The 24,489-nt window shown below is 43.7% G+C and overlaps 1 protein-coding gene across 2 annotated transcripts in view; it reads right to left on the minus strand.

Moving 5' to 3' along the window:
- The window catches only part of LOC138527490 (galectin-related protein-like), a 93,117-nt gene that overhangs the window by 12,971 nt on the left and 55,657 nt on the right, over positions 1 to 24,489 (minus strand). For both annotated transcript variants that reach the window (XM_069638724.1, XM_069638725.1), the window contains one exon: positions 97 to 271. In XM_069638724.1, coding sequence (XP_069494825.1) covers positions 97 to 271 — 175 coding nt within the window. The remainder of the gene's footprint in view (positions 1 to 96; positions 272 to 24,489) is intronic.

Raw genomic sequence — 24,489 nt, forward strand, 5'->3', positions numbered from 1 at the left:
CACACCATAAGTGCATACACAAAATCACATTTTTAAAAATGCAAAGGAGGCATTTTACATTCCTTGAGTTCCTCCGCCTGAGAGTCACATCATTACCTTGAAGTTTTCACCCGGAGTAAAGGGAAAGTATTGGATGTTTTTCTCCTCCTGCCCCCATTCCTCTGCAATCCTTGCATTCCGAGTGACCGACCGCTCCTGGAAGTTGATGGTCAGTAGAAGTGCTATGTCCGCCTTGGGGTCGACCGGGCTGCAGAGCAAACTCACAGTGAGGCTGAAACAAGAACACATTAAACATTAAGTTTGCAAGAGTTGCACCTGCTGTAAGAGCCAAGGCAGGCCGTCACGGCTGGCACACTGTGGCAGAAGTCTTTAAGGCAATGGCATCAACACAGGGTATTGTTGTGCTGCCCTTAGGCCCGCACACTGCGGCTCAAATTCGCTTAAGTGCCCCAGTACTATGCACTACAGAATGCGGATGTTAGAGAGAGTTCCCATTCAATGGCTAACTTCCCTTACCTAGTGAGTCTCCCAGCAGCTTTGCTGGATTTTCTGGAGTTATTTTTTTCACTTGGTAAGAGTGTGAGCTTTTCCCCTACTCTTACCCATGTTTTGCCATGTTTGTTTCATCTGTTTTTTGTGATTGTGGACTCTGTGGTACACCACTTCAGTAGCCCCCTTCTTTTGTGTGTTACACAGCACCTTCAGTGCAGTGACACAGGGTTGTCTTTTAGACTTTCCACCAACTCCATTTCTGGGGCTGACTACTGTCCCCCAGAAAAGGGTAAAGTTGCCATTAACTTTACTTAGTCATTTAACCACAGATCCAGTACATCCCATCTTCCATGGAGTACTGGAAGGGGTTAATCCTTAGCCCTTTTTATCTGTACCTCCTAGAGCATTGTTTTGCTCTTTTAACATTTAGACTTGGCTGGTGGCAGTGGTATCTACCCTAACTTTTCTACCGCGATTATACTATATAAACGTGGTATTGTATTAGGCTATTATATTAGACTCAAACTTAAACCCGCTTGACCAAATACTTTTTCTTTTGGCTCTGGTAGGGTTTATTCGCCATTTCTTTTTGTTAAAGTCCTTCTTGTGTTTTACTATGCACGGCAAACCAGGTTTGCCTTCTTTGTTCACTGTCTTTTGGCGGGCTTCTGCCAAGAAGCCCTCCTGTAGGCGCCTGGGTGTCTAGGTGCGCTGAATGTGAGGGAGGGGTGTAGTCACCCCGTGCACAGGGTATCCTAGCAAACCCAAGTCGCACTTTGCCACGATTGGCTGAGGTGGTTGTCCGGGCTGGACAACTCCCCCTGCTGCGTGATTGACAGCCAGGCTGTGTGAATGGGGGATTTTCGCATAAACTGCAGGTCTCTTGGGCTAGAAGTCAGAGTCGCCACTGGAACTACAAGGAACTGAAGAGAAGCGGAGAAGAAGTCAGCTGCTGCAACTACCCCGTCCCGCTGAAGCCCTGCTGCAGTCCTGAGCTATCTACCCTTCGATGACCATAGAAGATCCAGTCCGGAGTCTTCTTCCCTTTAGCCTGGTGGGGATAACCAGCTCACCTTCTACAGCCAGAGTATCCTCTTGGTTGAAATCGCTGCACACAGCTGTAGTGGTCCGGATAGCCATCTGAAGAGCCTCTCCTGTTTTTAAGGAGCGCACATTTTACTCACAGTCACTGCTGCCGGCTTCATCCCTGTGTGGTGCAGACCCCTCCAGACGTCCTCCTTTGTCCCGAAGCTCCAGGAACCGTGGGTCTGCAGGAAACTACAGGAACAACTGCCGTGGCACCAGCCTCTTCCTTGAATAAGGTACTGTGTTCTGCTTGAGGAATTAGGGTGAATCCCTTTTCTTCATCTCCAAGGCTTGCCCTTGTCTTCCCTCCTTCTTATAGGCTTGCCCTTGTCCTCCCTCCTTCTTATAACTTTTGCTTCCTCTGTTGACAATATCTAAGTACTCCTGGCTACGTTGAATCGTGAACTGTCCGACTGTGATCCTCGACAACAGGAACCCGGTTCCACTTAACACTTGCTCCGGCCTATTGACTCTTGAATTTCTGTCCATGAGTGTTCTCAGATTCTGTCTGCCTTGCCAAAAGTATTGCCTGTGATTTTTGCCCCCAACTCTCTCTGGGTATCTCAGGTGCTAAGTGTGTTTTGCCCCGCTAACATTTCTTGCCGCAGATACGCATTTATTTAGTAAGACCGAACTGTCATTACTGTCAAAAAGTGATCGCAAGTGTATTCCCGGTAACGTCTTTTGTTTCACAACACCGGTCTGTTAAAACACAAGGTACTTACCTTGAGCTATACCGTACAAAGTGAATTGGTTGGTTGTAGTGTATTTTACGTGTGGTTTTTGAATTAATAGAAGTCTCGTGTTTATAACAAATGGTTTAAAAATCAATGTACTTATATTTTTTTACCTGCAACCTTGAGTCAGTATTTGCTTGAGTCACAGTAATTGTGGTGCCTTTGTGTAATCTCTGCTACTGCTCATATACTCTTGAGATAAGCCTGGCTGCTCCGCTACTGCTACCACTTTAACATAGTAGTACAGGCTTGTACCAAAGGTAAAACTTGTATTGCCACGTGTGTAGTGGTCCCTAAGGGCACTGCACAGGATTCTGCCTAACAGTGGTGTACATCTGTGAGGATTTGGAAGTAGAGTGATTACACCTAGAGTGCTGCTATTGCTTGGGTTCAACTAACCACAAGGCTAACACCACTAATTCTATTTAACTAAGAAATCATGTCAAATATAGAAAGCTACACTGAAGAGGGTCTCTTAAACTACACTGCTGAGGTTTTGAGAACCATGTGTATGGAGAGGAGTCTCTCTGGTAAAGGAAACAAATCTGAATTGATTGCAAAGTTAATGGGAAAACAAAGTCTGGGGAGTGGGTCAGAAGGGCCTACCCCTCCAGCAAATGTGGATACTGATGTTTCAGATTCTGAGAGTGTTAATTTTGAAGAAGTAGATGAGTTTAGGAAACCCTACAACTCATTTGCCTGCTCAGAAAGCACAGCCTCTGTCCACAGGGACCCCCAGAGGTCCTACTCTTACTCCTGAGTTTATTGCACTTGAGAAAATGAGACTTGAATTGGAAGTGAAACGTATTGATGCACAAACTGCCATGAAACATCAAGAGTTAAGGCTCAGAGAAATGAAGCTGAATCATGAACTAGAGATGAAGAAATTGTCTGCAGAAAATGCTTCTCTCCCAGAGTCTTCTAGGTCTTCCAGCCCTAAGAGACCCCATATGCCAAAGGGAATGATTGGTATGTATGAGACTAAACTTGATGTTTTGGATTGGTAAGCAATGTTTGAGTACAATCATGGGATTCAAGGTCTCTCAGGGAATCAGCTGATTCACTGGCATTTCTCTAGGCTTCCCCCTGTTGCAAGTGATGCTGTAATGGAGTTGGGGGAGGAGGATAAACAGGATTATGAGTGTGTGAAGCTAGCATTAATAGCTAGATTTGGGAAGAACCCTTCTCAGTATCTTAAGAGGTTTAGAACCCTCAAAGAAAGCATGATGGTACGTACCCCTTGGGCTACCTGGGTGTGTGAATGTTTGAAAACCTTAGATGGTTGGGTTAATGGTTACAAAGAGAACACCTATGAAGGTTTGAGGAATCTTGTAATGTTGGAGTCTATTTTTGATGTCTGCTCCGCTGAGCTTAGACAGCACTTGGCTGATTCAAAGGAGATAGATCCTAAGAAGCTAGCTAAGGCTGCTGACTTGTGAGTTGCCAACAGGGCTACTCACAAGGATTCTGGGGTCACTCAGAAAAAGGATGAGGGAAAGCAGCAAAAGAAAGACAACCAAGAGAATTCAAATAATTCCAATCCAAAAGAGGGCCCCAAACATAACCAAGGTAAGCCACCAGGGAAACCGAATCAGGCTAGTGTTCCATCTGGTCCCAAACCAGATGGAGGTCAGAACAAACCCCCATTCCAGAGAGCATTTGGAAAATGCTTTGTTTGTGGGCAACCTGACCATGTGAAAGGAGATCCCAGATGTAAGGGTAAACCTTCAGAGGTCCACACTGTCTCCTTAGCCTTCTCCCAGGTGGATGAAGTATCTATGACCAGTGGAAACTTTCAGTTACTAGCTGATGAGCCCATGCGAGTCTCAGCTAGTGTTTCTTTAGTGTCCTTGGGAACAACAGAACTTAGATGTCTACAACTCAATCCCAGATAATACTAAAGAGTATTACAAAGATAGTGTTCTTGTGAATGATCAGGAAACCCCTGCCATCAGAGACACTAGAGCCAGCATAACTGTGGTTGATGAATGTTTTTTCAAGGTGGAGGATGTTGCTAAGGCATCCAAGCACCTAACCAAGTTAGCTGGAGGCCCTGTGCAAATGGTTCCCCAGTTACCAGCTCTCATCCAGAGTAATGACATGACTGTCAGAATACCTGTAAGTGTGCAAAATAACGTACCTGGGAGAGTCCTGCTGGGTAATGACCTTAAAACTCTTGGAGTTGTGTCCAGTACCCCCAGGTACCCCAGCAGAAGGAAACAGGAGCTCACAAGGTTGGCAAGGGAGAGAACCTTGAGAGGGTCTCCTGGGGACATGATAGAAGAAACTATCACCCCAAGTCCACAGGACTTACTTACGGCTATTGCAGGTCAGAAAGAGACAAAGGGGAAACCCAAGTCTGCCAGCAAGAAACCAGAAAGCACTCCTGTACCCAGAAGGACATCTCCAAGACTGTCCAAGGTCACATCTGTGACCCCTCCACCAGCTGAGGCTGAGTGTGAGGTTCAACCCTGTATGGTTCAGCTAGATACTGAAGAATCAGATCTAGAAGAAGATCTTACTCTGGTGGGAGATCTTGACCCTGTTGACCATCCTGAGCTGCAGTTTTTACTGGCAGAAGGTGGGCCCAACAGGGAGGATTTCAGCAAGGGACAAAGGGAGTGTCCTACCTTGGAAGATCTTCGCCTACAGGCAGCTTCTCGGCTCAATGGGACTGAGCCTGGGAAGTATAGGTTACACTGGGAAGATGGCCTCTTCTACAGTGAACCGACTGAGTCAACCCCTGGGGTTTGCAAAAGACTTGTAGTACCTCTAGTGAACCGACTTCAGTTTCTGCAGTTAGCCCACGAGATACCTTTGGCTGGTAACTTAAGTTTTAAAAAGACCAAGGAAAGGCTCTCTCTTTACTTCTACTGGCCTAACATAGGCTCAGAAGTAGACAAATTCTGCAGAAGCTGCCACACTTCCCAAACTTCTGGCAAGAGTGGAGCCAAGAATGTGGCACCCTTGGTGTCTCTCCCCGTGGTGGGAGTTCCTTTTGAGAGGGTTGGGATTGACATTGTTGGTCCTCTTGACCCTCCCACATCTTCAGGCAACAGGTTTATCCTGGTTGTAGTGGATCATGCCATTAGATTTCCTGAAGCCATACCTATGAGGACTGCTACGGCTCCGGCTAAGGACCTACTTGGTATTTTTACCAGAGTAGGTTTTCCTAAGGAGGTGATATCTGACAGGGGATCACATTTTATGTCCCACTACAAGCAAGCCATGTGGAAAACCGGTGGATTCACCTACAAGTTCTCAACTGCCTACCATCCCCAAACCAATGGATTGGTAGAGAGATTTAACAGAACTATGAAGAGCATGATAGGTGCTTTAGAGGAACGCCTTAGAAGAAAGTGGGACCTTCTACTGCCATGCCTTCTCTTTGCATATAGAGAAGTCCCTCAGGAGGGAGTAGGATTCAGTTCCTTCGAACCTCTCTATGGCCATCCAGTCAGAGGTCCATTGGCCCCGATTAAGGAGGGGTTGGAGAGTGCTCCTTCCCCCCAATCCAGTCAGAGTGACTATGTGATAGGTCTCCGGAGGAGAATGTCACACATGATGGCAGAGGCAATTGATAACTTGAAGGCTGGTCAAGCTCTGGTCAAACATTGGCATGACCAGAAGGCTAACATGGTTGAGGTCTCTCAAGACCAGCAGAGGGCCTTGCAGGACAAATGGATAGGACCCTTCAAAGTTGTGGGTAAACTTGGAGAGGTGAACTATCTGGTGGACTTAGGCAACCCTAAGGAGGCTCCCAGAGTCTTTCACACTCAGGAGGAGGAGGAGAGTGAATCCTCTGCCTGACCTCCTCAGAGGCTTACCTTTAGATGAGCAAGTAGAAGGAGTTAATCTATCTTCCAGTCTCACATCTGACCAGCAGGATGAGTGCACATTACTGTTAAATCAGTTTGCCTCCCTGTTCACACTGTCACCAGGCTTGACCCCTTGGGGCAGTATGATATCCTCACTGGTGATTGTTTGCCTGTAAAAAGCAGTGGGTACAGAATGTCAGACAATGTAAGAACCCATATAAGAAATGAGGTCAACAAGATGCTTGATCTCGGGGTTATAGAGCCCTCTACTAGCCCATGGTCTAGCCCAGTTGTGATTGTACCAAAGGCAGGATCCAAGGAGTTGAGATTCTGCGTGGACTATAGAGCTCTAAATGCAGTCACCACAACTGATGCCCATCCTTTGCCTAGGAAAGATGAGCTGGTGGACAAACCTGGTGCAGCAAAGTACCTCAGCACATTTCATCTAACGTCAGGCTATTGGCAAACAGCCCTGACAGACCATGCCAAGGAGAAAACTGCATTCTCCACCCCAGCTGGCCTCTACCAATTTAAGGTAATGCCTTTTGGACTAAAGAATGCACCTGCTACATTTCAGAGGATGGTCAATCAAGTTTTGAATGGGATGGAGGACGTCTGCATGGCATACTTGGATGACATTGCAGTGTTCAGCCCTACATGTAAAGAACATATTGAACACTTAGGCTATGTATTGCAGGCTCTGGAACAGCCCCATCTGACCATAAAGGCAAGCAAATGTCAAATTGGTCAGAGTACAGTGGTCTACCTTGGACATGAGGTAGGAGGAGGTGAAATAAGGCCATTGCCTAGCAAAGTACAAGCTGTACAAAACTGGGCCACCCCTACTACTCAAAACCAAGTGAGAGCCTTTTTAGGTCTCACTGGGTATCACAGGAACTTCATAGAGAACTATAGGACCATAGCTTCTCCTGTGAATGTCATCTCCTCTCCCAAATTCCCTAAAAAGGTTAGGTGGAATGAGGAGTGCAATCAAGCCTTTGAAGGTCTAAAGAAAGCCCTTTGTCAAGCTCCAGTCCTAAGAGCTCCTGACTATCACCAACCCTTCATTGTACAAACTGATGCTTCTAATGTAGGTGTGGCGGAGTCCCCAGGAGGGTCCCAGTCTACCCCAGTCCCTGTTCAAGTGAGGAGCTGCAGCTACATTGTGTTTGTATTAATGTTGAGATACTGTCTCTTTAACTGCTGTCTGCCTCTGGGTGACTCCACCTTAAAAGGTGTACGTGTGCACGGAGCACCGTGCGGAGTCCCGAGGAGAGTCCCAGTCTACCCCATTCCATGTTCAAGTGAAGAGCTGCAGCTACATTGTGTTTGTGTTACTGTTGAGATACTGTCTCTTTAACTGCTCTCTGCCTCTGGGTAACTCCACCTTAAAAGGTGTACGCGTGCGCGGAGCGCCGCGTGGAGTCCCGAGGAGAGTCCCAGTCTACCCCAGTCCACTCCAGACCCACTGTCCCACGGAAAAACCCTTTTTTGTTATCGCCGGCAAACACATGAGTGGCCGTAGTGACAGCCGCACAATGGCCCCACGGACACGGCTGAAACAGACAATTCAACTGGAGTCTGAACGGCTGGGCTTCCCCTCCCCCTCCTCCTCCCCCTCCCAAGTGCTGCCTGCTAGTTCTGACCCTGTCGCAGCTGTGGCGACCGGAGAAGATGGGGAGGTAAACTCTGGACTTACATTCATTTCACCTCTGTCGCATGTTATACGAACTGAGCCTCCAGCGACAAACAATGTGTCAACGCTTTTTGCATTGATTATGACTTTTATTGAGGAGAAAAAAAGATTAGCACGCCTTGGAATCAAGCCAGCAGCTGCCGCGTGTCTGCAACCTGCAGTCATATCGTATTGTTTGTCGCGCTCGGCTCCTCTAGTAGAAGCCGTAGCTAACTTTTCGGCATTCAGCAAAAATGCATTTGCATATGAAAGATCCGATGCAAATGATACCTCAGGGTTGCATGTAAATTCCATAAATGGAGTTAACTCACAAACACAGACTTTAATCCCATCAACCGCTCCATCTGCGTTGGCTTCGGAGATATATTTGTTTGAGGTGAACAGATCGTCATTTTAGTCTCCCTTTGACGTAACCGACACTGAGCTACTGCAAATCCAAGTGTCCGCCGACAACTCGAATGCGTCAAATTTCGTATTTGTGCCCCCAATTGGACAACAGAAGCCCGTGCAGGACTTAAATAACTCAACTGAGTTACATGAGCTCGAATGTAGACTATTCACAAATGAAAGTCTACAGTTTGGAATTGTATCGACCTTCCTCCCCCAACTGGATGCACGGCATAAAACAATGGTGCCGCCACAGGCCTCTGTAGAGACAGCAAGTGACAGCTTTGAAGCCTTAAGAAAGAGACTTGACAGGCCCGGTTTGCCTTGCTGCCTTTTAACCACAAACCCTGGCAGTTGTGGCATATCACATAGTATGCAAACTCCACACAACCACACACCGGCAGCGGTGTTGCTGCTACAACAGCCACAAATGGGAAAGAAGTTGCAAATGACATCTGTCCATACACCAAGAATTCTCGACCTTGCGGGCCGAGAGGCACGTCTCACTGAGAGGCTAACGGCGGATTTTCAGACAATCAAAGAAAAGCTATTACCAAGCTTTGTCCATTCACCTAGTGATAAATCGTCAAATACAGCCAGAAGTGGACGTGACATAGTTGAAATGCCAAGACGGCCCAATGCTGAACTAACGGCTTGACCCCTGAATCATTCACAGAGTTTACTTCAGCACAGTCCAACAAAGGAAAGTCCCTCTTCCCTTGATGACAATTCACCAAAGATCTATGGCGTCGCGAGGCCGAAACAAACACATAAGGGCGCAATAGAAGTAGTGACTACGCCGCAATGCGCTGTGAGTCACGCCCTATCGGATGAACAACCACAAGAAGCGCTGTCACATTCAGTTTCTGAAAAGATAGCGCTTGAACAACTAAATAAAACAAATCTGTCTGTGGCCGCGGGTATACAAATCCACAACAATGTTCTAGCAGCCACTTCCTTAGTTCTTATTCCTTTTGTGAAACTGTATGAAAGCTTAAATGAGTCCATAAAAGATCAAGGAGTCCAAATCAACAACCTAATCACAAAAGTAGATGCGATGGCACAATTAAATGGCGTTCTTCAGCAAAGACTGGAAAGAGAGTCGGAGATTTCATCACAATGGCAATATCGCCTTGGCGATCTGGCGACAAGTGCCCAGGCCGATAATTCCACTCTTATGTCTGCAACCTTAGAATGTATGAAATGGTTGAGACATAACATTCATTCGAGTCATGAACACACCTACGGACAACGAAGCGGTGAGGCTGGTGGAAACAAGAATAGGGCCCCCATGACAATTGCTCAGCATCTCTCAGAACCAGTTCAACCTTCAGCAAAGGCCGCCCAGCCTAAAATCCCGACAGCAATATCTGCAAGTGAGACCCCTCTAAGAGTCCCGGCCCTGACTGGAAAGCAAAGTAGCGTCCTGGCAGCCCCCTCGCTGCCTTCAGATGAAAGCAATTGTGGAGACATTACAAGAAATAATAATGCAGAAAATGACCCAATACAAGTGCCTGTGAATTCTAATACCGCACCAGCTGATATGTCTGCGATTGTGAAGAAGATGTTGATTGACATATTCACAGGTTCGGCAAAGAATTTCCCTCCACGCATTGCAACGACAGCTAAGACGACCGCAAAAAAACAACGACCTGGTTTAAGCAATGCAGTGAAAACCCCCCAAAAAAACTCTCCACAAACGTCAAACAATTTGTTAGGAATCTGTCGACTGCTCAAAAGCTCAGCCTGTTTGAGCGTGCCCCACAAGGCCAACCATCGGATAACTCAGCTAGGGCACATCCGATGGAGCAAAAGAGTCGCCCAATGTCGCAAAGCCATCTTTAAATCAGAAACAAAATACAAACAAGCGGGCAAAATTAGACTCTGACACACAACAACCAGAGGATGACGAGGAGTCTGTGGATTTATGCGATCTATCCACCTATTCTATCGATTCAGCAGACTCAGTCACCCCCAACGGTGAAATAAGTACTGAAGAAAGGCCGCAAAGAAGACAGGGGCTCATACTTGGGGCTGGTTTAGCCGAACAAACAAACAAAAAGCGGTTGGACGCTAGTAAAGCTACCACGTTACCTTCAGTTCATGCTGAAAAAGGTAATATACCTAAACAACCTACCGCCAAGCCCAAGATGTCACCAGAAAAGAGAAGTTGGAAACCGTCCCAAAACCTAAACCCTAGAATGACTTCCACTCAATTGAACAAACATCAAACAATGAAAACTAAAGATCATGAAAGACACCAGACAGAGATAACACAGCAAGCTTGGAAAATCAGGGTGGAAATTCTGTTCCCTGAGGACAGCAATGTGAATTTAAACAGACGAAACGTGATGAAATTATTTCATAACATTCTTTCCCTACGCACAATCACCACAGAAGACATACTGATTGTGGAATACATCTCTGAAAAGTCGGCTGATAAGGTGTTTTTACACATTAGATCAATTGCTGTGGAAAAAACCCTTCTAGCGGCAAGGGACGAGCTTCTATCGTATGGTTTTGAAGTGAAATCTGGCAGAAGCCTGAAACAAGTTTTAAAAACCAAAGAAGTAAATACATAAAATGAACGTCGATGTGATGAATTGAGGAATCACTTTTCTGTAAGATATTCTGGGACTCCAACGAAATTCACTCAGAAAGACTCAGACGAAATCGCAAGGCGAGTTGATTCTCATAAAGTCACCAGAGCATAACGACCAATAAATCTGGGAAAGGAAACATGTGGGATACTACCCTGGAATACTAGAGGATTTACCCACTTGTTCCAAGACTTTCCTATCCTGCTGGCAAACAAATTCTTTATTTGTCTTCAAGAGACATGGCTGAGCGAGACATCGGTAAAAGATGGGCATACCATTGTGTTAAACAAAGCAGAGAAAAATCATTGTGGAAGACCTTTTTCCGGACTGATCACTATGGTAAACAACTCTTATGGCTGGGAGATTGTACAAACGTTTACGCCGAATATTTTTGTACAAGGATCTCTATTACATCTAACATCGATCTCAAAGAAACATTCTCCACAGCTATTGATTATCAACCTATATTGGAACCCTGTGATGATCTCATCGGCAAGTTTTATCAAAGCAGTGACAGCCATAATTGACCCTTGCTTAATATCATGCCGGGACATAACAATATTAATCTGTGGGGACTTTAATTTTTCATGGTTCGGGGTGCCACCAAGAATTTCATCAGAAACTGGTACGCTACATACAAGGGGCGACAAATGGTTGGATGCTATGAAAGCGAGGAATTGCGAGATGGTTAATGGTATCGTCCAAGGGGATATCCCTCCAAGACCTACTTGGCAACGAGACAAAAGCCAAAAAACACTAGACTATATTTGGATCTCTTCGTCATTCTGGCCAGAAGTAGAAACTATGTAAATACACACGACCCACGACAGCGACCACAGCCTGTTAGAACTAACTTGCGTAGTGGAGCGGGCACCAACCACGCACCACTATAGCTGTCCAGTGGAAGTAAATGAGGGTTTGAATCGGCTTCGAATCAAAGATCATCACATCTGCCAGCTGAGCGACCGACTTAAGGACGAAGTAACAACTGTCGCCGAAAAGATAAACTATGCCCCCTTATTGATGCAATTTTGTACTAAAAAAGCAACGTGTAAGTCTCAACAACAACAAGAAAAATACGTCTTTAGTGCACAGGTCAATCATAGGAAAGAACAAATGCACAAGAACATCAGACAAATAAAAAAGAAAAATAGCTCGATAAAGAAGGAGCCATTAAAATCTGCAAAATGAAATATCGAAACTGGCTAAAATCCTTCAAAATAATCAGAGACCAAGAACGTGCAGAATTAATTCTTGGACAGATAATCCAACGTAAATCCAGAGACATCTGGAACATTTTAAACATGAATAGCACCCAAGAGTTAAGTCTGGCCAATGGAATCTCCATGTTAACCTGGGAAAATCATTTCAGGAAAGTCTTTGATGGTACATCGGCACACGACATCCTAGAGCCCACTTTGTCTGCAGTGCCCTGGGACGTGTGCGAGTCCAGAGACAAGATCATCACACTTATAAAACAGCTAAACAACTCTCGTGCTGCAGGACCTGACGGGTTAACAAATGTAATGATAAAAGACAAAAAGGAGCTATGGGCCGACTTCATTGTGAAATTATTTGAAGTAATATCAGTGTCCAAGTCAATTCTGAGTTCATGGAAATCTGCGGACATTGTGCCTATTTTCAAGAAGGGCAATAGGGACAATCCTGCCAACTATCGCCCTATTGCCCTCTTGGACATAATTGGCAGCATTTTTGCTACTTGTCTACAACAGAAAACTGCTGCATGGGCGTCAAATAAGAATTTACTAGATATCTGCCAAACTGGCTTCACCAAAGATGTCGGTACGGAAGTCAATCTCTTTATAGTAAATCTATTAAAGCTGGAAACCCTAAAGACTAAGAAGAACATTTTCGTGGCCTTCATAGATATGCGTCAAGCTTTTGACAGAATTAACCGTACAAAATTGTGGAATAAATTAACAGCATGGTCCTGTCCTCCAGCTTAACTCGAGCCTCTCATGGCCCTACACAATGAAACATCAATATAAGTCCACACTGAAAACAATGGTCATTTGACAAAAGAGGTTCTAACAACCCAAGGAGTCAAACAAGGATGCCCATTGGCACCACTGATGTTTAAGCTGTATATTGCCGACCTACCTGAAGCTTTGCAAAATATCCACTGTTTTCCGCCGAAATTGAACAATCAAACGATAAGCTGGGCGATATACGCTGATGATATTGTGCTATTTGACCAAACTGAGATCGGTCTACAACGACTCTTAAATGCATTGGTCGTCAACTTACAAATAAACAACCTTGAAATTAATGCTGCAAAATCGAAGATCGTGATGTTTGGCACATCTCAAAAAAGATCGTTGAAAAGTTTTAGATGGTCAGCAGATGATGAAAAGATTGACTCCGTCTCCACTATACGATATCTTGGGGTCCAAATCAATAAATCCATAAGAGAACATGTTTGGATAGTTGACTTGAAGCATCGTATGTCATCATTCACCCTGCAAGGCAAACGCTACATAACGAATATGGTAAATTCACCTTGATGCCAATTATGACTTTCTATCGCCAAAAAGTCATCCCTGCTCTAACATACGGGGCGGAGGCGGGATTAAATATTGATAATCGGATTTGGGCAATTCTAGAAGGTTAATTCTGGAAAGGAGTGTTGGCTCTAACATCCTATGTGTCAACTGCGGCGATAAGGCATGAATTAGGTTTGGACCCTCTAAATGGCTTGATTCAATGGAAATCAATTGCCCTTCTGTGCAAAATGAACCTTAATAGTATCGCACCTGCCTATGAAATATTGAAAGAATCGGCTGAAAATCCATATACTGGAATCTTAGGAATCTGGGCCATGAAAGTATGAAAGCTTCTAGCAAAGACCGATATCTCTTGGGCAACAGTAATAGACATGCTGCAAATTGCTAAAAAGAAGCTCAGACAATGGCATTGGATACAAAATACTGAAATACGACTCATTGCCATATTCGTTTAATCTAGGTTTAACATGCAATAAACTAGATAAATTACCAAAATGTCTAGTAAGATTTCCATCTAGGCCCCATTGCAATACATTTCTAAAGCTGTGGCTCAACATCTACAAAACAAAAGAGATGATGTGGTTGAGACATTTCAAAGAAGTATCAGACAACAAATGTAGGTTCTGCAAGATCGAACCATAATTCTTAAAACACTTAATCACTGAATGCAGTCATGCGTCCACCCAGCGATCATCCTTTCTACAACATCTAACATCGACTTACCAACAAACTGAAGATTGGTGGCACACATCAATAGCAGGAAACAATGTTAGATTGACCTGTGCCTTGGTGGACTTTCTGGAAAATATTTTAGAAGCGGATCCATCTGAATGAGAAAGTATATTCTTAAAAAGGATCAAAAGAAAAAAAGTTCAATTGAATTCACATGGATCATCTTTGGGAAAGATGGCAAAGGCATTGATGTATTTTTGTAATTAAATTTGTGTAAATAACTAATTGTTACAATAAACAAATTTAAAAAATGTAGGTATAGGTGCAGTCCTTAGTCAACTGGATGAGAAAGGTAGGGAACACCCCATTTGTTTCATCAGCAGGAAGTTAAAGGATCCTGAGACAAGGTGGGTAACAATAGAACGTGAATGTTTTGCTATTGTGTGGTCACTGAAGAGGTTTAGACCATACTTGTATGGATCTACCTTCATCATTCAGACTGACCACCAATCCTTGAGATGGCTGATGCAAATGAAAGGGGAAAACCCAAAGTTACTCAGATGGTCAATCTGCCTGCAAGGATTTGATTTTTCCATTGAGCACAGAGCAGGAAGTCACCACCAAAATGCTGATGGTCTCTCTAGGATGTTTGTAACCGACTAGAAGTATGAGAACCATCCAGGAGTGTGAGCTTTTCCCCCACTCTATACAACATTTTGCCATGTGTGTCTCATCTGCTTTTTGTGATTGTGGACTCTGGAGTACAACACTTCAGTAGCCCCCTTTTTTTGTGTGTTACACAGCACCTTCAGTGCAGTGACACAGGGTTTTCTTTTAGACTTCCCACCAACTCGATTTCTGGGGCAGACTACTATCCCCCAGAAAGGGTAAAGTTGCCATTAACTTTACTTAGTCATTTAACCACAGATCCAGTACACCCCATCTTACATGGAGTACTGGAATGGGTTAATCCTTATCCCTTTTTATCTGTACCTCCTATAGCATTGTTTCGCTCTTTTAAAATTTAGACTTGGCTGGTGGCAGTGGTATCTACCCTAACTTTTCTACCGTGATTATACTATATAAACATGGTATTGTTTTAGGCTATTATATTAGCCTCGAACTTAAACCCACTTGACCAAATACTTTTTTTTTTGGCTCCGGTAGGGTTTATTCACCATTTGTTTTTGTTAAAGTCCTTCTTGTGTTTCACTTTGCACGGCAAACCAGGTTTGCCTTCTTTGTTCACTGTCTTTTGGCAGGCGTCTGCCAAGAAGCCCTCCTCTAGGCGCCTGGGTGTCTAGGTGGGCTGAATGTGAGGGAGGGGTGTAGTCACCCCCTACACAGGGTATCCTAGGAAACCCAAGTCGCACTTTGCCATGATTGGCTGAGGTGGTTGTCCGGGCTGGACAACCCCCCTACTGCGTGAATGGGGGATTTTCGCATAAAAGGCAGGTCTGTTGGGCTAGAAGTCAGAGTCGCCACTGGAACTACAAGGAACCGAAGAGAAGCGGAGAAGAAGTCAGCTGCTGCAACTACCCCGTCCTGCTGAAGCCCTGCTGCAGTCCTGAGCTATCTACCCTTCGACGACCAGAGAAGATCCAGTCCGGAGTCTTCTTCCCTTGAGCCTGGTGGGGATAACCAGCTCACCTTCTACAGCCAGAGGATCCTCTTCTTGGTCGAAATCGCTGCACACAGCTGTAGTGGTCCGGATAGCCATCTGAAGAGCCTCTCCTGTTTTTAAAGGATGCACCTTTTATTCACCATCGCTGCTGCCGGCTTCATCCCTGTGTGGTGCAGACCCCTCCAGACGTCCTCCTTCGTCCCGAAGTTCCAGGAACCGTGGGTCTGCAGGAAACTACCAGGAACAACTGCCGTGGCACCAGCCTCTTCCTTGAATAAGGTACTGTGTTCTGCTTGAGGAATTAGGGTGAATCCCTTTTCTTCATCGCCAAGGCTTGCCCTTGTCTTACGTCCTTCTTATAACTTTTGCTTCCTCTGTTGACAATAGCTAAGTACTCCTGGTTACGTTGAATTGTGAACTGTCCGACTGTGTGATCCTCGACAACAGGAACCCGGTTCCACTTAACACTGGCTCCGGCCTATTGACTCTTGAATTTCTGTCCATGAGTGTTCTCTGGTTCTGTCTGCCTTGACAAAAGTATTGCCTATGATTTTTGCCCCCAACTCTCTCTGGGTATCCCAGGTGCTAAGTGTGTTTTGCCCCGGTAACATTTCTTGCCACGGATACGCGTTTATTTAGTAAGACCGAACTGTCATTACTGTCAAAAAGTGATCGCAAGTGTATTCCCGGTAACATCTTTTGTTTCACAATTTCACAACACCGGTCTGTTAAAACACAGGGTACTTACCTTGAGCTATACCGTACAAAGTGAATTGGTTGGTTGTAGTGTATTTTACGTGTGGTTTTTGAATTAATAGAAGTGTTGTGTTTATAACAAATGGTTTAAAAATAAATGTCAGTGTTTGCTTGAGTCACAGTAATTGTGGTCCCTTTGTGTAATCTCAGCTACTGCTCATATACTCTTGAGATAAGCCTGGCTGCTCCGCTACTGCTACCACTTTAACATAGTAGTACAGGCTTGTACCAAAGGTAAAACTTGTATTGCCACCTGTGGTCTTAATTGTGTGTAGTGGTCCCTAAGGGCACTGCACAGGATTCTGCCTAACAGCGGGCAGTTAGGAAGAGTAGCTCAGGATGAAATAATCCAGGAGTCTGGAACCTTCAATTCTCCAGATTTGTTGGACTACTACAACTCCCATCTGCCTTGGTTAGCCAGCATAGTCAATGGTAAGAAATCACTTTTGGGTGGAGAGGGCTTGGATGGTGCCACTACCCACTTGTTGCCAGAAGCCAATCACCACCTTGATTGGCCTGTTCTATAGGGCAATGCTCGTACGGATGGGATGCCTGGACTGGTTAGTGTATACGCTAAGGCACTTGCATCAGAATACCACAGCACATGTACGTCTTGATAATGGTAGTGGAATGTCAAAATCTATCTGTATCAGCAGGGGAATCAAGCAAGGATGTGTGCTGGCTGCCCTGCTGTTTAATCTTTATTTGACGGGTCTTCCACCTCAGCTTCTAATTAAATCCAACTGTCCCCCTAAATTGAGTGTTGAGCACCTTGTCAGCATGCTATATGTGGACAATTTAGTTGTCCTAGACCATACCTATAGAGGGATGAGAGAGCTATGCATCAGAAAATAAGTTGATCATAAATGTCCTAAAAACCAAAAGCATGTTGATTAGAGGCAAAAGGGTACATGCATTGTCTATGACTACCGCAGTATCCGAGAACTAGAGATTAGCAATGACAATAGCTACCGACTCGTAAAGGAAACTAAGATAAGAAAAACTCAGCAACTAGCGCTCCTCTTGTGTAAATCTGCAAGGAAGGCAGCAGGCTACACAATCAAGTGGATAGTAACACTCTACGAACAACGTTTCTGTCCTATGGTATTATATGGACTGGAGGCATTGACAATGAGAGATGTGGGGTGGTTAAACCAGTGGGTCTATTTTGGCAGAAGGCCTTCAGTCTAGCCCCGTCCCTGGAGCTGGGGATAGTATCCCTGAGTACCCAGTTGCTTAACAAGAGGGGATGTCTGAATATCAAATCCAGAACAGCCCGGAGTGCCCAGTTTTGAAGGAAGTGGGTAGTAATTATGGGTATGAAGGGGCATTTTAAAGGAAACATTTTGAAGAACTAAACGTGGCCTTTTTCATTTCCATAAACTGGGCACCCCAGCACGTATTGTGGACTAATTCGCGGCAATCAAAGATTCAATGCACAAGAATGCAAATATGTGGGGCTGGAATGAAAAACATTTGAATTTATCAAACCTACATAACTATAATTCTGTGGCACTGGTATCCCATCGATACCTGAAAACTCAGTGGTAGTTGCTGCAAAGCCAGAGTCCTGCAGTCACAAATTGTATGCTAAGACTGCGGACAAACCAACTCCCTCTAATTACACTCCAAGGCAGCTGGGTATACCCCAGGATAAGAGATTATGTTGATTGTGTAAACTTCCCAATCACCCAGAGTCAGCAAAACATGTGCTCACGGAATGCAGGATTTTTGGATCGGTATATATGACCACTTTGGACAAATGTGTACACAATTATGACACAATCAAGTCAGATACTTTCAGGATATATTGTCCAAATTTGGAACTGGAAAAATTGCACATTGCACTTTATTGGGTATGGCATCGGGTGGAAAAACATCTAAAATTAGAACACTGATAAGTGAGAAAGAAGTACAGTTACAGAGGAAGGTAGGATACCCAGCAAAATAGGGGCATGGAAGGGGTTGTAATATGGTTTTGATATGGATTTGATATGGGTTTCATTATTTTACTCGCATCAGTTTTAAAATGGGCTTTTCTATGCTTTTAAGATATTTTAGTGGAAAGGATGTGCTGAAATTCTGGTGATGAAATATGGAATCTGCAATGTGAAATGGATTTAAAGTTGGGGTAATTTGACTTTCATTTTATCTATTTTACTTTTTTGTGTTGTTTATTGGTTAAAAATAAATGCAATCTTAACAATACAAATCAATACAAACTGTTTAAAAAAGAAAAACCAAAGTAAAACATTAAAATCACAGAACCTCTAAATAAGCATGCATTAAATAAACATCTGTGCTGAAAAAGAAAGGTCTAGATCTCATTCAGTTTTAGGCTATACACAAAATGTACCACAGAAATCACTGTAGATATTTTGGAACCAGTAATGCATGCGTCCCCAAAAAATCCTGATCAATGCACTCACGGGCATCCAAGATACTTTTAAAGTGCAGATACCTCAGAGAGCACAATTGTGGACATTCCACCAACACGTGCCTCAGCGTTTCAACCCTGTCAACCTGTTGGCAGAACCTACATTGGACCTCACTGACAGATGCCACATTCCTTCTACGGATTACTTCCTTGGTCAAGAGTTGGTTCCATCTAAAACAAATAAATACATTTCTCATTTTATTGTGCAGGAACCTAACAAAATAGGAGGGAAGAATCCCTCTACGCGTGTGCTTAAATTGTAGATGTGACAGAGTGGTGTAACCATGCAGTGTTTCCGTGTTGTAGGACCAGTCTTGATCCAACAACTGGATTAAATACCAAATCATCAGAAGTAAGATCAAGGTCATGCAGTATTTTTTCACAACATGATTTAAATATCCCCAGAGATTAATCTTGTTCATGGTTCATGACCCTCGCAAGTTCCCAGTACAATGTCTTTCTGCCCGGTTGCACAAGCTTCCCAAATGGTGATAAAAGTCACCATTGACCCTTTACTTTTAGTGAGGAGAGACCAAATTCATATTGGATGACTGCTGCTGGTACTGAGCTTGACACACCCAGCACTTTGCGCCATATCACACCTACAATTAAAGAAAGATGGTTAAATTCCCAATCACCCAGCAACTCAATACTGTACAAGAGTTTAGGGTAGATCATTCCTTAAAAAAATGTAATGATTGGTCTAATGAGAATTTACAATAACGATTCTTAATGTTTTTCATCTGACGAATGTAAAAATCTGCTTTTGCTCGCAGATGGTTCTTGAGAGATGCCTTATCGGGAGAACTAAGAAATGGGAATCCCAAATAAATGATGGAATTAACTCTTTTCAAGGCTATTCCATTTAAAGAACAGCACATGGTGGTCTTGTATTTTCTTGATACCATGGAGATGAGCTGAGTTTTTCGGGGGTTGATTTTTAAGTTATTGTCCTTTGCATAACCGTCAAAAGCTGTCAAAGCCGACGCAGCCCTGTTTGAGTGCTGACAATCAGGACAAAGTCCTCAGCATAAGCCATCCAGCAGATTGGCAAATGTCTGATTTTTGGGAGCGCTAAGGAGACCGCTTCCAAGGATTTGCCAACGTCGGCCACATAGAGATTAAATAGACAGGATGCCAATATGTACCCCTGTCTCAGGCCGTTATACATCGGAATCTTTCTAAACAAGGAACCCTCCTGGTTTAATCATACTCTGACATGGATATCTTCATGTAACAGAATGATCAATTTGAGGAGACCTTCAGGAATTCCCCAATGCCTTAGTTTCTCCCACAATCTGGTTCTAATGATGGCGTCAAAGGCACTGGATAAATCCAATGCCGCCATATGTAACACAGGATAAGTTCCCCTGCTGACAGAGTCCTGAAGACAACCCAACAGAAAGCCATTCAAGTTGGTTCCATGAGATTTTCTGAATCCCGTTTGGAAAGGTGAAAGTAAGTCATTACTGTTGGCCCAGGACTCCAGATGCTTCAATATAATGGTTGCAAATATTTTGCTATCAGAGTCCAAAACGGTTATTGGTCGATAATTTGTTGGGGACGATCTGCCCCCCTTTTTGTATATCGGGATTATCTATACAGTCCCCCAGCTAACTGGATAGATGCCTTTCTTTAGGATGTCATCAAAGAGAGATTTCAGAATGCCAGCCCACACCAGTGGTGCACCCTTAAACAATTTATTAGAGGTTTTATTGGGGCCGGGAGAGCTCTAGAGTCAGTGGCTCCTTTAATGGCATCCAATACGTCCTGTAACGCAATGGCAATTGCCCCCATTAACTCAAGACCATTGTTATTTTGAATCACAATCCGGAGGCTCTTCCCATAAAGGTCCCAAAGTGCGTTACACAATCGTTTTCTGAGACAGCATTAATAATATTTTCTCCTAGACCATTGCCTTAAGCATTCATTATTGCCAAAATAAAAGCAAGGTTATTCTTTTGGAAATGGTCCAACATGACATCGGAATCTACCTGAGCCATGTGAGCCTGATGGTTTCTGATCCAGTTTGTATATCTCTGTCTAAGTATCTTTGTAGGATCAGAACAATCCACACATGCTGGACCAAACATTCGCATTTCCCGAATCCGTTGCCTTAATTACCTTTTTTTCCGGCAACAGCTTCTTCAAATGTGTGTGTTTTCTTGGAATCAGACTTTTTTCAATGACCTATTTTGTGATTAACACTAGTAACTAGTTCTAAAGACTCCCATATGAAAGCTCCAAATATTTCGTGCATGAATGTCTTCAGTTTCAATTCATAATCAGTGCGAACAGCAACCCCTTGAATTTCATTATTCACATCATATATCTTGTGTTGATTCCACACAATTCTGTTTTGAGTTGAATTAAGGAGTATGAATTCTTCAAAACTATCAGATGCAGTCACCAGTAGCCAGTTAATTTCACATTTCAATAAACAGTGATCACCCAATACATTTCTCAAAATGTCAGTCCTTACAAATGGCCGATAGGAAGGTATCTAGGAAAATGTAGTCCAGAGTGGAGCTACGAGAGCCACTATGCCAAGTAGCGTATTCCCCATTCTCCCCTTATCTATTTGACTGGAAAGACGTTTATCAGAGCTTTTATCAAGGTTTTTATAGTCCCAGGTTGTTTAGTATTCGATTGTTAAGGCAATAATTGATTCATTGAAATATTATTTGTAATTGAAATTTGAAATAGATATTGTAATGTGTGAAATGTTATTAAATGTTTAACAATTGAGAATTTTAGAACGGAATACAAATGATAATAAATAAATAAAAGAACATCTTGCGCAATTAAAACAACTACATCACATACAATAAACAGAATTCGTATAAACTTCATAAATAAAAGTTGGACCTCTGTTAAAAACAATGACTTCATAAGGTGCAGTGATTGTTGCAGAGAGCGTCACAACAGCTGTGATCCTACTCATAGCACACATCGTTCTCATAAGAACTGCTCCCTACAGGCCAATGCTTTAATTAAAAACACGATAATAGCATTAAAAACAGAAACCTAAGTGTTGTTCTTGAATACCTGATATCAAATGTTTGCAGTGTCGATTTCCACCATTTTTCTGTATATGCACACCTGCTTTAGCCCGGAGACTCTGGGCTTCTATGTGGTTTGTACAGAGTACAGGTAATACATAATAAAGTGATATGAGTCCTTGTCCCAGGATTTACAGTAGCACCATTTTGGGGACAGCCCCACGCCCTAGAGGCTAGTGAACTTTGCCAGCAGTAATATACCTAGGTGGAACAAAAAGTAACTTTTTGATATTTAACACATAGGTAATCAATACATTCCTCCATGCCCAATGCAAGCTTCATCGTCCAGTATTTCCGGGGTAACATGCGTCTAGTTGCTCTTTTAAAACCCAGTCGTTAAAATGCACTTTCAAGAGACATCTGCATGCAATGGAGCCCACATCTGTGTCCAGCATCAGATGTACTGTGATGTCTTTCATGGACACTATCAAATGCAATCGGAGACGACAAGCCTCTGTGCACATTCAAGTGGCGTCAGTATGGACCATTAAGTCTCGGCTGATGCTTGTGTGCAACAAGACCCCTTTCTGCCATGTCCTGTTGTGCCCCACGTATGTTTTCAGATTCCAGCCCACCTCCAGAAATGGTGGTCTGGTGGCTGGGAGTACAAAAGCCGACTGCCCGATGCAGGTCTGCAGACCTGTTCTACCTCTGCCAGTATGGCTCTCACTGATGAGGCACTTAGCAGTACTGGGTGAGGTGCCCAGCAGAATTCAGAAAAGCACATATCCAGTGTTCTGAATGCTGGCTTGTTGAGGCAGGAAGCATGACAGCATATTGGACCCCTGATGTTTATTAGGTCTTAGACTTACTTCAGTGTAACTTTCTACTATATGGCGGAATTAACATTACTCTAGAGCAGGAGTCTGCAACCTATGGCTCTCCAGATGTTGTGGACTAATTGACTATGCTAGTTAATGCTGATGAGAGTTGTAGTCCAAAACATCAGGAGAGCCAAAGGTTACAGACCCTTGCTTTAGACAATGCATCGCACCACAATGAGATGATAACAGAGTTCCAAAGCACTTAAGCAATCTAAAATTGTCTTTCGTGATCAATTTAATACAATGACTGCATGCACTAATGTGTTCAGACCATAGCTAGGAACAGGACTGGAAGGGGAAAGGCCTTTTAGGAGTGAAACATCATAGGAATCGCAGGCCTGAGGGTAAATAACATGACACGTATGTTTATTATTTCTTCACAGAATTGTGTTTCTGCTATTTTGTCACTCTTAGTAGGCCTTTCTTCTGTGTCCCATACACTCTCGGTGCCCATTGCTACTGAAAGAAGGTCGATGGTACCAGGACCACAGTCAGAGAAGGGTTCTATGTGAAAATGTCCCCAAGAAAATGTAGTCATGTGAAAATGTAGTCAGCAAAAAGTCGTTTTAAAAAATGTAGTCATTCAATACAAGCAATGCAAAGTGTGAAAATGTTGCCAGTAATAAGGTCGCCAAAATAGCTATTTTTAGTTTGCACAAAAGTACAAGGCTGTAATCCTAAATATGACCCAAACCTATAACGAAACCTCCACAATCCCACTAATTCCATTCCTAAACCTTTCTCTGACTCTAATTACAACCCTTATCCTACCGTGAACTCTCACATAACACAAGCCCGTCAGCTCGCTAATGCATATTATTAGCATATTACTGAATGGAAAATAAATGGAAAATGAACAGTGAACCTTTCTCCAAACCCATCATCAGCTTGCCTAAACATTTTTGCTGAGTTCCAAACCCCAATATTTGTAGCACGGGTGGCAGAACACCCCTAAACACTAGTGCCGGGTTCCAAACCCCAATACTTGTGACACAGGTGGCAGAACACCCCAAACAAAAGTGTGCCTGGTTCTAAACCCCAATATTTGTGGCACGGGCGGCAGAACACCCCTAAAAACTTGTGCCGGGTTTCAAACCCCAATATTTGTAGCACGGGTGGTAGAACACCCCTAGAACACTGGTGCTGGGTTCCAAACCCCAATACTTGTGGCACAGGTGGCAGAACACCCCCCAAAAAAGTGTGCCGGGTTCCACACCCCCAAAGACAGGCACGGTTGGCAAAACACCACCGACAACTATGTTGACATCATTACGTCAGGGCTCCACTCACACCCAGAACATTCTGGATCCATGCATCAGACAACACAGTAATTGAGACTTAAACTGTAAAAAGACCGCCTTTTGCCCAATGGAAGAAAAACATTAGTGCAAGACACAACACTGCTAATTAAGGCATTGCTGTCACACCAGATAATCAGAAACACCATGTGCAATGCTTTGCATTTGTTCTAAATGGAGGCCACGTCAAATATACTGACAAACAGCTAACATCATATCCCTAAACACGGCCATACCCTCTTCAACACAACTAAGCAAACAGAACTGCCAAACTTAAAACAGGCAGGACCTAAGTCAAATCACAGGCCTCACATCACGACAGTAACCAAGTCATTACTCTCTGTAATGTACTGAAAGTTCTCGGAAGAACATCAAGAAATCAGGATCAAGTTCCTCGAGAACAGCCATAGAAGTGCTGACTTGCTCTCCAAACAAAATGCCATAAGAGCGACAGTAACCCCAGGTCTCATCCAAG

Source organism: Ambystoma mexicanum, chromosome 14, assembly GCF_040938575.1.
Source record: "Ambystoma mexicanum isolate Mex_15411 chromosome 14, UKY_AmexF1_1, whole genome shotgun sequence".
Lineage (NCBI taxonomy): Eukaryota > Metazoa > Chordata > Amphibia > Caudata > Ambystomatidae > Ambystoma > Ambystoma mexicanum.